At 50.0% G+C, this 13,420-nt stretch overlaps 1 protein-coding gene across 1 annotated transcript in view; it reads right to left on the minus strand.

Annotated features, from left to right (window-relative positions):
- LOC138510696 (long-chain-fatty-acid--CoA ligase ACSBG2-like) overlaps positions 1-13,420 on the minus strand; it is a 225,245-nt gene that overhangs the window by 94,178 nt on the left and 117,647 nt on the right. Inside the window, exon 7 of the mRNA XM_069626467.1 lies at positions 1,653-1,834. Coding sequence (XP_069482568.1) covers positions 1,653-1,834 — 182 coding nt within the window. The remainder of the gene's footprint in view (positions 1-1,652; positions 1,835-13,420) is intronic.

Below are 13,420 nucleotides of genomic sequence, written 5' to 3' on the forward strand. Positions count from 1 at the left end.
TTGCCCTCCCAAAAACCTGTAAAATTCACTACAAAAAAAACTTTGTTGAGGGGACATTATGGTTAAATTGCCCTACGAAAAACCTGTGCACTTCACTAAAAAAAAAAAAGAAAATGTTCGCCCTCCCCATTATGGTTCAAATGAAAACCGAAAAAACCCTGAAATTCGCCAGTTATGGCAGACTGAGCCCCCATACTTGCCATCACCACTGTGCACTGCTAACACTAACACCCAGAACATGAAAGATGTCATCTTAAATGTCACTGATGACATCACTGACGACATCACATGTTTAGCCCCTTTGTTTTCGTTCCCTGCCCTATATATATATATATATATATATGTACATTCAGTAAAAAAACTTTGTTAAAGGGATGTTATACTTCACTGTGAAACCAAAAAACACTGCACATTCCCCCATTATGGTAAGCTCAGCAACCATAACTCACACCATCTACGTGCATTGCTAAGACTAACACCTAGGACATCAAAGATGACATCACAAATAACATTTTTTTTAGTCAAGGCCACAGGTTTTTCATGGGGCAACTAAACCATAACGTCCCCTCAACAAAGTTTTTTTTGTAGTGAATATATAAATATACATGAATCAATGTTGTTGGAATGCCCCGCTTTTGATGGACACCTCTGCTGCCAAATCGCAAAGCGTGCCCCCCACGGTAGACCTTTTGGGGGACTTATGATTATGACCAGATCAAGTTCTCATTTTTCTTTTGTAAAAGCACTTGCCTCCCCTCTTCTTAGGGCAAGGGGTGTAAGGTCAGTGGGGTGCACTTTACAGGATGCCTTTACTTTACATTACATGCCCACAACAGAACCTCTAGGGATTTTTCAGTGTGACCGTAAGTTGCTAGATTGTGCAAGCAGTGGACATGGTGTTCAAGGAAATTGCATAATGCATAGTAGAAAAGCACTGATTGTACTTTGCAGCTGGACTTCCTGATAAAAAGTCTAAATGCATTCTGCGCTTCATCCTTGTAAGTGCCGAGACATGATTTTTTAAGCGCATATTGCCATGTCCTCTATTTGAAGGTGGCAGTCTCCACCAGAAATCGTTGTCAAGAAAAGGTTAATGGAACACTCCTGCTCTGAAACACATCACACATCTGGACATTGCAGCAGCATGACATGTTATAAAAACAAAGGGAGAGCAAGTGTGTTGTGATCCTCTCCTGCTAAAGGAAAGGGACACAGCATTCATTTCATTGTGTATGCTGCCTTCATCCAGGCCTGTCCTGGTAAATGGATGATCCAAAGTCTACAGCATCAAGTACTGTGAGGATGAAGAATGTTCAGTTAGACTAAGCACTGTATCCTTACGCCAATGCAGACACATCGCACTACAATAGTATTTTGGTTATCAAGGTGCCAACATTCATACAAAACTAAACAATGGAGAAACCTCTGATGTCTTAACATATCCAGTCAACCTCCTAACATGTTCATAGTTGTTCCTTGAATTTTCATACACATAATTAGGTACTCTGCATGCTCTATCAATGACAATACTTATTGATCATGCTGCTAATATGCCTTGCCTTAGTCTAGTTGGGCATCTTATCTTGTTCGACTACACACACTACCTCCGAAAAAAGATGAAATGACACAGTCAGATGCTTGATATGACATACCCATTCATGAGGTTGAGAGAGGCTGCTAGACCGATACCCTTCACCCAGGTGCTGAGGCGTTTTTTAATAAAAGATGACGTGGATTCAGAGTCCTCCAATGTTCTTTGGATCTTCTCCCATACCCGGGGCACCCCAAACAATCGGGTGGGTCGCACTTCCTTTAGAGTATCAACCAGGGAGCCCTGCATTCAGAGAAGGGAACACTGTGTAAGACTTAACGCACAAGTACAGAAGTAAACAATCTCTGTTCCTGAGGCCCCGATGGGATCCCTTGCAGAATATGTAGCTTTTGCTTAGTCCTATATCCAGGCCACTAAAAACCTTGTAAAATTCTAGCTCACGAGTGACATTCTCAGAATACGTTACGCCATTAGATACGTCCCACCAAAGTTCTTCCAAGTTAGACGGTAAAAGCCGGTCGAGGAGGTACCCTGGGGAGTTGGCCATTTCTGCTATCTCGTGTTTCTGGTATGGTTATGCCGCTCTTTCATGCGTCTATCTGAACTGCCTGGTGTGGTAAGGCCGAGGATTGACATACACGACAGGTTATAGGTATTGCTCAACAACTAGCGTTGTTGCCTTTTGTTCAGGAAACGGGTTGGATGAACTGCCTTTAGGGACCAGGGGATAAACTACAAACAATGAAAAGTATCGAAAGTAAACAGTGTCAGGATGGGACAACGTAAAGTGGGGCTTGCTCTAGATGTGCAGTGCCTTTAGAGAGTTCTGTTCATGTCATAGACGTTCAAACACCAATAGTCCAAGATTGGCCAACAAAAGAGTTCAGCAATCCAAATTTCAAAATACAAACCTTAGACTAATGAAGCAAACAAGCCAACTCTTCTGGGAAGGCTCTTACAGGGTCCACTCACAGACCAGATACTATTCAGTCTTCTGATTCAACCACCTCTTGGATGACCTCTCCCAGGCATCATGTTCTGCTGATTCTTGGATTAAGCTCCTTCCCATCTTAGTGTCATTCTCAAGATACATAGTGCTCACGACAACAGTGCTGCTTTACACCAGGCAGGGCCTGTCATGCTGATGAAACTATGGGGCCTCTCCCAAACCACGTTGGGTGTCTTTAGCTTTCACAATCGGCCACCCCCCCTCCCTCCACCCAGACATTGGATATCAAATGTTCCTAACACGTCCCTTCCAGAGTGTGGGTTTCTTCAGCACTCACAACAGGCCTTTCCCAGAGCGTGTTTTTCTTCAGTATACTCAACGGGTCTATCCCTAACCTTGGGTTTCGTCGGTTTCCGAAAAAAGGGCTCTCCCAGACTGTGGGTTCCTTCAATATTCACAGCAGGTTTCTCCCAGACCACGGGTTCCTTGAGTATTAACAACAGGTCTCTCCCAGACCATGGGTTCCTTCAGTATTCATAGCAGGTTTCTCCCAGACTGTGTGTTTCTTCAGTATTCATAGCAGGTATCTCCCAGACTGTGGGTTCCTTCAGTATTCACAGCAGGTCCCTCCGAGACGGTGGGTTTCCTCAGTATTCATAGCAGGTCTCTTCTAGACTGTGGGTTTCTTCAGTATTCATAGCAGGTCACTCCCAGACTGTGGGTCTCTTCAGTATTCATAGGGGGTCTCTCCCAGACTGTGGGATTCTGCAGTATTCACAGCAGGTCCCTCCCAGACTGTGGGATTCTGCAGTATTCACAGCAGGTCTCTCCCATACCATGGGTTCCTTCAGTATTCATAGCAGTTCTCTCCCACACTGTGGGTTTCTTCGGTATTCACAGCAGGTCACTCCCAGACTGTGGGTCTCTTCAGTATTCATAGCAGGTCTCTCCCACACTGTGGGATCTTCAGTATTCATAGCAGGTCTCTCCCGCACTGTGGGTTTCTTTAGTATTCACAGCAGGTCACTCCCAGTCTGTGGGCCTCTTCAGTATTCATAGCAGGTCTCTCCCACACTGTGGGTTTCTTCAGTATTCACAGCAAGTCACTCCCAGACTGTGGGCCTCTTCAGTATTCATTGCAGGTCATTCGCAGACTGTGGGTCTCTTCAGTATTCACAGCAGGTCTCTCCCACACTGTGGGCTTCTTCAGTATTCACAGCAGGTCACTCCCAGCCTGTGGGCCTCTTCAGTATTTATAGCAGGTCTCTCCCACACTGTGGGTTTCTTCAGTATTCACAGCAAGTCACTCCCAGACTGTGGGCCTCTTCAGTATTCATTGCAGGTCATTCGCAGACTGTGGGTCTCTTCAGTATTCACAGCAGGTCTCTCCCACACTGTGGGCTTCTTCAGTATTCACAGCAGGTCACTCCCAGCCTGTGGGCCTCTTCAGTATTTATAGCAGGTCTCTCCCACACTGTGGGTTTCTTCAGTATTCACAGCAGGTCACTCCCAGACTGTGGGTCTCTTCAGTATTCATAGCAGGTCTCTCCCAGACTGTGGGTTTCTTCAGTATTCATAGTAGGTCTCTCCCAGACTGTGGGTTTCTGCAGTATTCACAGCAGGTCTCTCCCATACCATGGGTTCCTTCAGTATTCATAGCAGGTCTCTCCCACAGTGTGAGTTTCTTCAGTATTCACAGCAGGTCACTCCCAGACTGTGGGCCTCTTCAGTATTCATAGCAGGTCTCTCCCAGACTGTGGGTTTCTTCAGTATTCACAGCAGGTCACTCCCAGACTGTGGGCCTCTTCAGTATTCATAGCAGGTCTCTCCCTCACTGTGGGTTTCTTCAGTATTCACAGCAGGTCACTGCCAGACTGTGGGTCTCATCAGTATTCATAGCAGGTCACTCCCAGACTGTGGGTCTCTTCAGTAGTCACAGCAGGTCTCTCCCAGGCTGTGGGTCTCTTCAGTATTCATAGCAGGTCCCTCCCAGACTGTGGGATGCTTCAGTATTCATAGCAGGTCCCTCCCAGACTGTGGGATTCTTCAGTATTCATAGCAGGTCTCTCCCAGACTGTGGGTTTCTTCAGTATTCACAACAGCTTCCAGAAGCGCATCTGCTTCACTCCAAACCTTTTCTCATCTTCCTCCCGTGTTCCCCTTGTTTATAGTGCTTGCAGGGAGTTTGTGCTACTTTGGGCCTTTGGGTCCGGAGTGGTTAGGTTTCAGTGTTTCAGATTGACTTCTCACCTGCACTTCCCCAATGGTTTTGCTGGGTTAATTGTGAGATTTCCCACCTTGTGTCTCTTTACCATAGGCCCTTCCATGTGTTCACAGTCCAAAACATATAATTGGTGTAGGGCTGGAGTGCTATCCTGGCATTTCAGCCAGGGCTCTCTGGTTCTCCTCGACAATTGTGTGTCTCACAGTCCTTCTCCCTTTGGGGAGACCTTCGAATTCCACCTTCTCAGAGTCTGGGGTTCTTTCAGTCTCTTCCTCTGAGGGGGCACTGGGGTCTGCTCTTGCTCATTTCCCACTCTGGGCTCCCAGGATCTTTCACCCACACCTGGCATCCCTCTGTATTGTTTCCCCACTCTGGGCTTCTTGCTCTATCCCTCCCCCGCATCTCCCTCAGGGGCTTCTTGGCTTTTCCCCCACTCAGGGGCTTCTTTCCGTTCCCATCTCCACTCTGGAGGAGTCTCTATTCTTTGGCCACCAAAGGGTTTCTCTCTCTTTCCCTCCCCACTATGGGGTGGCTCTGTTCCTTCTGCACACCTGGGATTCTTTCGCCTTCTCTCCCCATTCTGGGCTTCTGTTTTTCACTCCCACTCTGGGGTGTTCTCAGTCACTCTCCACTATGAGGCTTCTCTCCTTCGCCCTCTCCACTCTGGGACTCCTTCCTCTTGACTTGCCTCCTGCCACCCGTTCCTTGAAAGCCACCACATACCCGTATCTGACAAGCAGTACTCCATGTTAGGGCTATGTAGGCTGACTGCCTCTCGTCTCCATGCAGAGCCGCTCATGCAACTCTTGAACTGTACTCCACGTTGGTGGACATGTCCTTCTGGTTCCCGATTACTCGGTATGGGACCTTGTGGGCAGTGCCTCCTCCGGACTTTGCCTCGGCCTGCTGAGGTTCTCCATTCTTGCTCAGGCTGCCACACCCCATTGCACTGGTTTCTTGCCTACCTCCAGTTGCGCTCTCCTAGCGTGGACCTCTTTGCGCAACACCATGGGCCTCATTTCACGGTAGGCGGTGGACCAAGGTGCTCTTAGCACCTTGGTCCATGCCAGTAAAATACCGGCACCGCCATGGAGGAAAGGGGAATTACCGCCCTATTCCAAGGTTGGCGGGGCGGTAATTCCCCCTTCCCCCATTGCCCTACCCCATTCCCATTTTTGCCCCATAGGGCATAATGGGAATGGGGAAGATGCTAATTACGGTACCGCAAATTGCGGTACCATAATTAGCACCCTGGTCCCTTTGCGGGTTGGTTTTTAACGCCTGCTAAAAAGCAGGCGTTAAAGTACCAACCCGCAAAGGGACCTCGTAATCAGGTGGTAAAGGTTAACGGTCACCGGTACCATTACCGGTGACCGTTAACCCTTACCGCCTTCCGTGTAATGAGGCCCCATGTCTTGCTTTCTGTCTCTCCGAGCGCCTCTCTCCTCAATATGCACTGCACTTTAATTAAAGTTTTCGGGCTGCGTGGATACTCTTTCCTGATTGGTTCCTCGCGTGACTGGACTGGACTTCAGGAGGCTGTTTTTACGGTCGTTCTGCTGTTCTCCCAGAAGAGGATGAAAAGTAGTTTGGGTCAGAAGCCAAGCCAGCCATTGTTAAAGGGTTCTTACGCATCGCATTTCCTATACAACCCATAAAGGTGTTAGTCTCTGGGGGAAAGGGATGAATTTCTCTGCCCCCTAAGGGAGAGTCACCTCCAGAGGGTTTCTGCTCACCCTGTCCCCCAGGGGATGGTAAGTGTAGCAGGCTCACTAGTCCCAAAGGGGGCGGCTACCCCTTGAGGAGAGGTGACAAACTCCCTGGATTTGTCTCAAAGCAAAGGAAGAAAGTTTAAGGGAGAGAACAGGAGTGGATAGAAAGAAGGAAGACTGCAGAAGAATGCCTGTGCCCCCACCTAGTCCAGATGGGCAAGGAGTATGAGATAAATTAGAGGGGGAAGCGGTTAGCGAAGCAGCAGTGATAGTATAAGCTGAGGGGACCCAGGTTTCAGAATGTAGTGGGACGCTACTATTCAACGAGCATTGCAAACAACAATTGATATGGCAGGAGGAGCAGTAGGAGAACAAGGGAGGTAGGTCACATTGTGTAAGTTGAGTATACAATGAAAAAGGGGGTGCAGAGAAGTGTGAAGTAAAATGAACAGGGATAGAAGCAGGCCTAGAATGGAAAGATGTACATAGGGAAAAGATGCCTCATCACGAGTCTGGCGGTAACCCTTAAATGTGGCGGTAGCGCTATTACCGCTGCAATTAAGGGTCCGCCAGATCATGGCCTTGGTGGATTTCCCCCCAGCTCTGACTTGGGGGGAAATCTGCAGCAAAATTGCCAGCGGTAATAGCGCGAATTTTCCCCATTGGGCCCAATGGGGAATGAAGAAATCCCGAATGGGCCCAATGGGGAATGGGCACTAACTATTCCGCCAAACCCGGGATCCGGCGCTAATAGCGCCGGGTGGTTTGGCGGTAGGGCTAATAGCGCCGGCGGTAATACCGCCAGTGTTACCGCCAAACTCGTGATAAAGCAACAGGGACAGAACAAGAAAATGCTAAATATGGCACGACGGATGAAAGATTGAATAAGTGCTCAAAGCACTTAAAGAGGAGGGCCAGTGACACTTAATTGCAAGGTGGACCAGAGTGTTAGGAGGATGGACAGCGTACAGGTGCAAAGGAGGGCAAATGGTCAGCCAATAAAACAAGAAAGAGCGGCATGGTCACTACAACCAGTTACAACCAGTTAGGAACGAATAGCCCTTTGAATCAATGCCCTTAGAAGACGATGCTCCCAACGAGGTAACCCCAAGAAGAGGAAAGAAGGGTCCTGATGGGCACGTGATCCAGTCACATGGCCGTTTTCATCCAAGGAGGGTTGGCGGAGCTACAGAGCGACCCACTGCCAGGTGCCAGAGCAGCCTGGTGGTGGTGGGGGTCAGCAGCACAGAGGGCCCGCACAATATTAGGACAAGCAGTGCGATGGTGAAATCCCTGTGCAGAATGCCCTGCTCCCAGGTCCTGAATAGAACTGCTTGTGCAGCATGGCTTTCCTTCAGCTCTGTTTCCAGTGTTAACTATAACAACTTGTCATGTTGTGCCATCCATAGACCAATAGTAAGAATAGTGACTTAGGTGCTGCGGCCTGGCAGCGCGCCTATAGTAGGAATCGATCTGCTTGTTGGATGTGGGCACACCCGCCTCATGATATTGACGCCCGCTTCCCATGGCCTGTGGCCCATGGCCTGTGGCCATAGCCAGTGACATAAAGACAAATTACACCATACCTACTGGATGTGATCACTGTAGCTGTAGGTCTTTTTTCACTCTCTTCCAATTCCCGCAGGATTCCCCTGCTATTCCCCCGATAACGGCAACGAAATACACATATAACAGCAATGAACTACCCATGCCCATGGGAACCCCCCAGTATTCCCTCATTCCCTCGATAATGCCCGAAAATTAAAAACTCTTCCTGGACTGCACAGGCACTCACAAAGTGCCCCGCTCCTCTATCCATGCTCCTCCAACTCTCCTGAGCTGTTTTTGTACCTTCCTCTCCCATTTCCCCTATCAGTCTGTAGTTCATGTGATGCATTTTCTTCTCCGAGCGTGTCTTACGTTGTAGCTGCAGAAATCTTGTGAGATTCCCATAGTATCCCCCCTACAATCCAAAAATGTTCAATCTGCACCTAGCTCCCCAGAGCACCCCCAACTCTTCACTTTACATGGTGTTCACTTTCCCCCTCCCCTAGCCCAATGCAATTTCATCCTTTTTCAGCCTCCAAATAGCTTTCGTTTTGACATTGCTCCGGTATTACCGCAGTAATCACTCACATGGAGCCAAAAAATAAAGAAATGTAAGTCTTTTCATTTCTGAAAAGCTCTCTGCCGCAAAGTTCCATGGGCGATATGGCTATATTTTTTGGAGAAGTGGGCATCCCCTCCCCCGTCAAATATTTTTAAAACTGCTGGACGGATTTGCCCCAACCTGACCCGGAAATCGAGTCAACACTATGTGCCCAAGTTCTTTCTTATTTGGTTCAAATTCGCCCAGCGGTTTTTGCGATTCGGCTGACCAAAAATGTGACTTTTACTCTATGGGCAAATGAATGTGAGTAGGCCGTTAACAGTGTTTCTTTGGGCCTCATTACACGGACGGCGGTAAGGGTTAACGGTCACCGTTAATGGTACCGTTAACCCTTACCGCCTTACTACGAGGTCCCTTTGTGGGTTGGAGACTTTAACGCCTGCTTTTTGCAGGCGTTAAAAACCAACCCGCAAAGGGACCAGGGAGCTAATTACGGTACCGCAATTTGCGGTGCCGTAATTAGCACCTTCCCCATTCCCATTATGCCCTATGGGGCAAAAATGGGAATGGGGAAGGGCAATGGGGGAAGGAGGAATTACCGCCCCACCAACCTTGGAATAGGGCGGTAATTCCCCTTTCCTCCAAGGCGGTGCCGGTATTTTACCGGCATGGACCAAGGTGCTAGTAGCACCTTGGTCCACCGCCGTCCGTGTAATGAGGCCCTTTGTATTCTTAATAACCTTTTCATTTTTCCACATATTTTTTCCATAATTTCCAGACTGTGGTGGGGGTGCCAGTGACAAACCTTTTGTTTGGAAAATGTCATCCAAATCTGTCCACCAAGTCAAACGTTATTAGCAATTGAATGTTCAGGTTTCCTATGGGTCGTAGGTTTCAGCCTAACTATAGGGCGGCGACCGAGAGAGAGTGTGAGAGAGAGAGTGAGAGAAAGAGATTGAGCTATGGAAAGATATTATGTGAGTGGTGGCTGACTCCAGACACTTTAATAAGTGTGCACTACCGGCTTTATTTACTGAATAGTGTGGCACATAAGCTTGCCACATGCCCTGGACCCTACAGGTCCATAGGTTCAAACATAGTGGGTTAAAGTGTCCTGGAGGAGGTTTTGGTAAGAGAAAGCACGATTGTCCTTGGCAAGGGTGATTTAAAATGATATGGAGCCTTTTATGCTCTTTAATCTTTATTTATTGTCAGCAACTCAATTAAAACTCAATTGATGTAATGCTCAATGTTAGCATTGTAATGATTTTGGTATTGCATTAATAAAAGGGGCCAGCAGGTGTTGTGTCTTCTTAACCCGCAGGCAGCGTCAATAGACTGCATATACAGAGCTATTTTTAGAACCATCAGGAAAAGAGAATAATAGCGCAATACAGACTCCACAGGCACCTGTTGTTCCTTTCTGCACTGTCATGGAGGAGTGGAAACATTTGTTCTCCTACCCATGGGTATAATTTTATGGGGGGGGGGCAAGGGTGTTTGTGCCCCCCCCCCAACGTATGTGGCACACCATTTTGTCCCACTCATTTGGCAGCGCCCCTTTCATTTGGAAGTCATGAACGGCTCCTACCTGCAATTAGATTTCTCCCATCTGGTATTAGAGACGTCACAACAATGCCCCCCCCCAGGGCCTTACAGTCTGAAGGCCTAAACCTCATTATTCTGAAATCATTTAATTGACTTAATAGCTCCATGTGGCAGGGCAACTGTTTTTAGTTTTGGAACCAAAGCTGCCTAATATAAGGTACGCCTAGTCGTGAGTGCCTGGTTGGTGGCCATTCACACCTCTTTGATATGCCTTATCTTGCCTGTGGACTGCCCGATCCAGTCGCTGACTACAGCACATTGCAGAGAGCACCACCAAGTTATTAATGACACTCTACAAATCATGAACATTACGATTCCCGCTTGGCCGGCCAACTGCATTTCTCTGCCGCCTGCGATACTGTAGACCATGAAGCCCTCGTCAACATCCACGTCGCGTGAATAGAGTTCCGAGGAACAGTCCTGCAGTGGTTCACCACCCACCTGTCCAACAGATGAGTCCCAGAAGAGCTCAACATCCGGTCTCCTGTCCTCTTCCACCTTTACATGGAGCCTCTGGGAGTCCACTTCCCCAACACTCACATCAATATACGCCAAAACGGAGATGACACAGAGATTTACATGTAGACCAAATTCATCTTTATAGTAAATCCAACCAAGAAGGCCAGAATTTGCTGACTGACATAAAGCTTGCCGGATTCACGCCTCAACTCTCACCCAGTGGCAACATCTCTCTACTTTAGCATTGACTCTGGACGCTCATCCAAAGTATGCGTCCCTAAGAAGACCCAAGAAAGGCACGTCACCAGCTTGTGCTCCTCAGCAAGGTCAAAGCTCTCTGCCCTGCTCCGAGATTCTGACCAGTTGTCCAAAGTTTGGTCATTTCCCACCTGGACAGTGGCAAGAGTCACAGATAACACCTTGTCCCCTGGGAAATTCCTCCACGATTCTCATCCCCCCACTCTCAAGGATGATGAGAATCATCCCACTCTCAAGGAGCTTCACTGGCTAACCCTTCAAGCACACATCATTTGGAAGATATTCTACATCACTTGCAAAGCAGTCAAAAACCAAAACACCACTGTCCCTGGCCGACAATCTCACCAGCTCCGCAGGCCAGAGCACCACCAGAAGCCAGAACATCACCAGGCTGGAAAAGAACTGCAAAAAGGGAAAAGCAGGAACCAGGTCTTTTCCTGCAACGTACTCTGGGACAAGTTCCTGATGCAGGTAAGACTGTCCCCCTCCATCCTACAATTCAGGGAGGCCAGAAGGCCCTGCAGTTCAAAGAACATCTTACCAAGCGTCGATCATGCCACTCAACCTTAATACTCCCCCTTTGGAGCTCCCCCTGTCCGCTGCTCCTCCTATCCATCCCAGCTCCTCTGCTACTCCTGCATGGCAGCACCTCCTCCTGTCCACTGCTCCTCCTATCCATGCCAGCTCCTCTGCTACTCCTGCATGGGAGCTCCTCCTGTCCGCTGCTCCTCCTATCCATCCCAGCTCCTCTGCTACTCCTGCATGGGAGCTCCTCCTGTCCCATGCTCCTCCTATCCATCCCAGCTCCTCTGATACTCCTGCATGGGAGCTCCTCCTGTCCGCTGCTCCTCCTATCCATCCCAGCTCCTCTGCTACTCCTGCATGGCAGCTCCTCCTGTCCGCTGCTCCTCCCATCCATCCCATCTCCTCTGCTACTCCAGCATGGGAGCTCCTCCTGTCCGCAGCTCCTCCTATCCATCCCAGCTCCTCTGCTACTCCTGCATGGCAGCTCCTCCTGTCCGCTGCTCCTCCTATCCATCCCAGCTCCTCTGCTACTCCAGCATGGGAGCTCCTCCTGTCCGCTGCTCCTCCTACCCATGCCAGCTCCTCTGCTACTCTTGCATTGGAGCTCCTCCTGTCCGCTGCTCCTCCTATCCATCCCAGCTCCTCTGCTACTCCTGCATGGGAGCTCCTCCTGTCCCATGCTCCTCCTATCCATCCCAGCTCCTCTGCTACTCCTGCATGGCAGCTCCTCCTGTCTGCTGCTCCTCCTATCCATCCCAGCTCCTCTGCTACTCCTGCATGGGAGCTCCTTCTGTCCCATGCTCCTCCTATACATCCCAGCTCCTCTGCTACTTCTGCATGGGAGTTCCCCTGTCCGCTGCTCCTCCTATTCATCCCAGCTCCTCTGCTACTCCTTCTTTGGAGATCATCCTGTCTGCTGCTCCTCCTATCCATCCCAGATCCTCTGCTACTCCTCCTTTGGAGCTCCTCCTGTCCGCTGCTCCTCCTATCCATCCCAGCTCCTCTGCTACTCCTGCATGGGAGCTCCTCCTGTCCGCTGCTCCTCATATCCATCCCAGCTCCTCTGCTACTCCTGCAAGGGAGCTCCTGCTGTCCTCTGCTCCTCCCATCCATCCCAGCTCCTCTGCTACTCCTGCATTGGATCTCCTCCTGTCCGCTGCTCATCCCATCCATCCCAGCTCCTCTGCTACTCCTGCATGGGAGCTCCTCCTGTCCGCTGCTCCTCCCATCCATCCCAGCTCCTCTGTTACTCCTGCATGGGAGCTCCTCCTGTCCGCTGCTCCTCCCATCCATCCCAGCTCCTCTGCTACTCCTGCATGGGAGCTCCTCCTGTCCGCTGCTCCTCCCATCCATCCCAGCTCCTCTGCTACTCCTGCATGGGAGCTCCTCCTGTCCGCTGCTCCTCCCATCCATCCCAGCTCCTCTGCTACTCCTGCATGGGAGCTCCTCTTGTCCGCTGCTCCTCCCATCCACCCCAGCTCCTCTGCTACTCCTGCATGGCAGCTCCTCCTGTCCGCTGCTCCTCCTATCCACCCCAGCTCCTCTGCTACTCCAGCATGGGAGCTCCTCCTGTCCGCTGCTCCTCCTATCCACCCCAGCTCCTCTGCTACTCCTGCATGGCAGCTCCACCTGTCCGCTGCTCCTCCTATCCACCCCAGCTCCTCTGCTACTCCAGCATGGGAGCTCCTCCTGTCCGCTGCTCCTCCTATCCATCCCAGCTCCTCTGCTACTCCTGCATGGGAGCTCCTCCTGTCCGCTGCTCCTCCTATCCATCCCAGCTCCTCTGTTACTCCCGCATGGGAGCTCCTCCTGTCCGCTGCTCCTCCCATCCATCCCAGCTCCTCTGCTACTCCTGCATGGGAGCTCCTCCAGTCCGCTGCTCCTCCCATCCATCCCAGCTCCTCTGCTACACCTGCATGGGAGCTCCTCCTGTCCGCTGCTCCTCCCATCCACCCCAGCTCCTCTGCTACTCCTGCATGGCAGCTCCTTCTGTCCGCTGCTCCTCCTATCCACCCCAGCTCCT

Source organism: Ambystoma mexicanum, chromosome 6p, assembly GCF_040938575.1.
Source record: "Ambystoma mexicanum isolate Mex_15411 chromosome 6p, UKY_AmexF1_1, whole genome shotgun sequence".
In the NCBI taxonomy this organism is placed as follows: Eukaryota; Metazoa; Chordata; class Amphibia; order Caudata; family Ambystomatidae; genus Ambystoma; species Ambystoma mexicanum.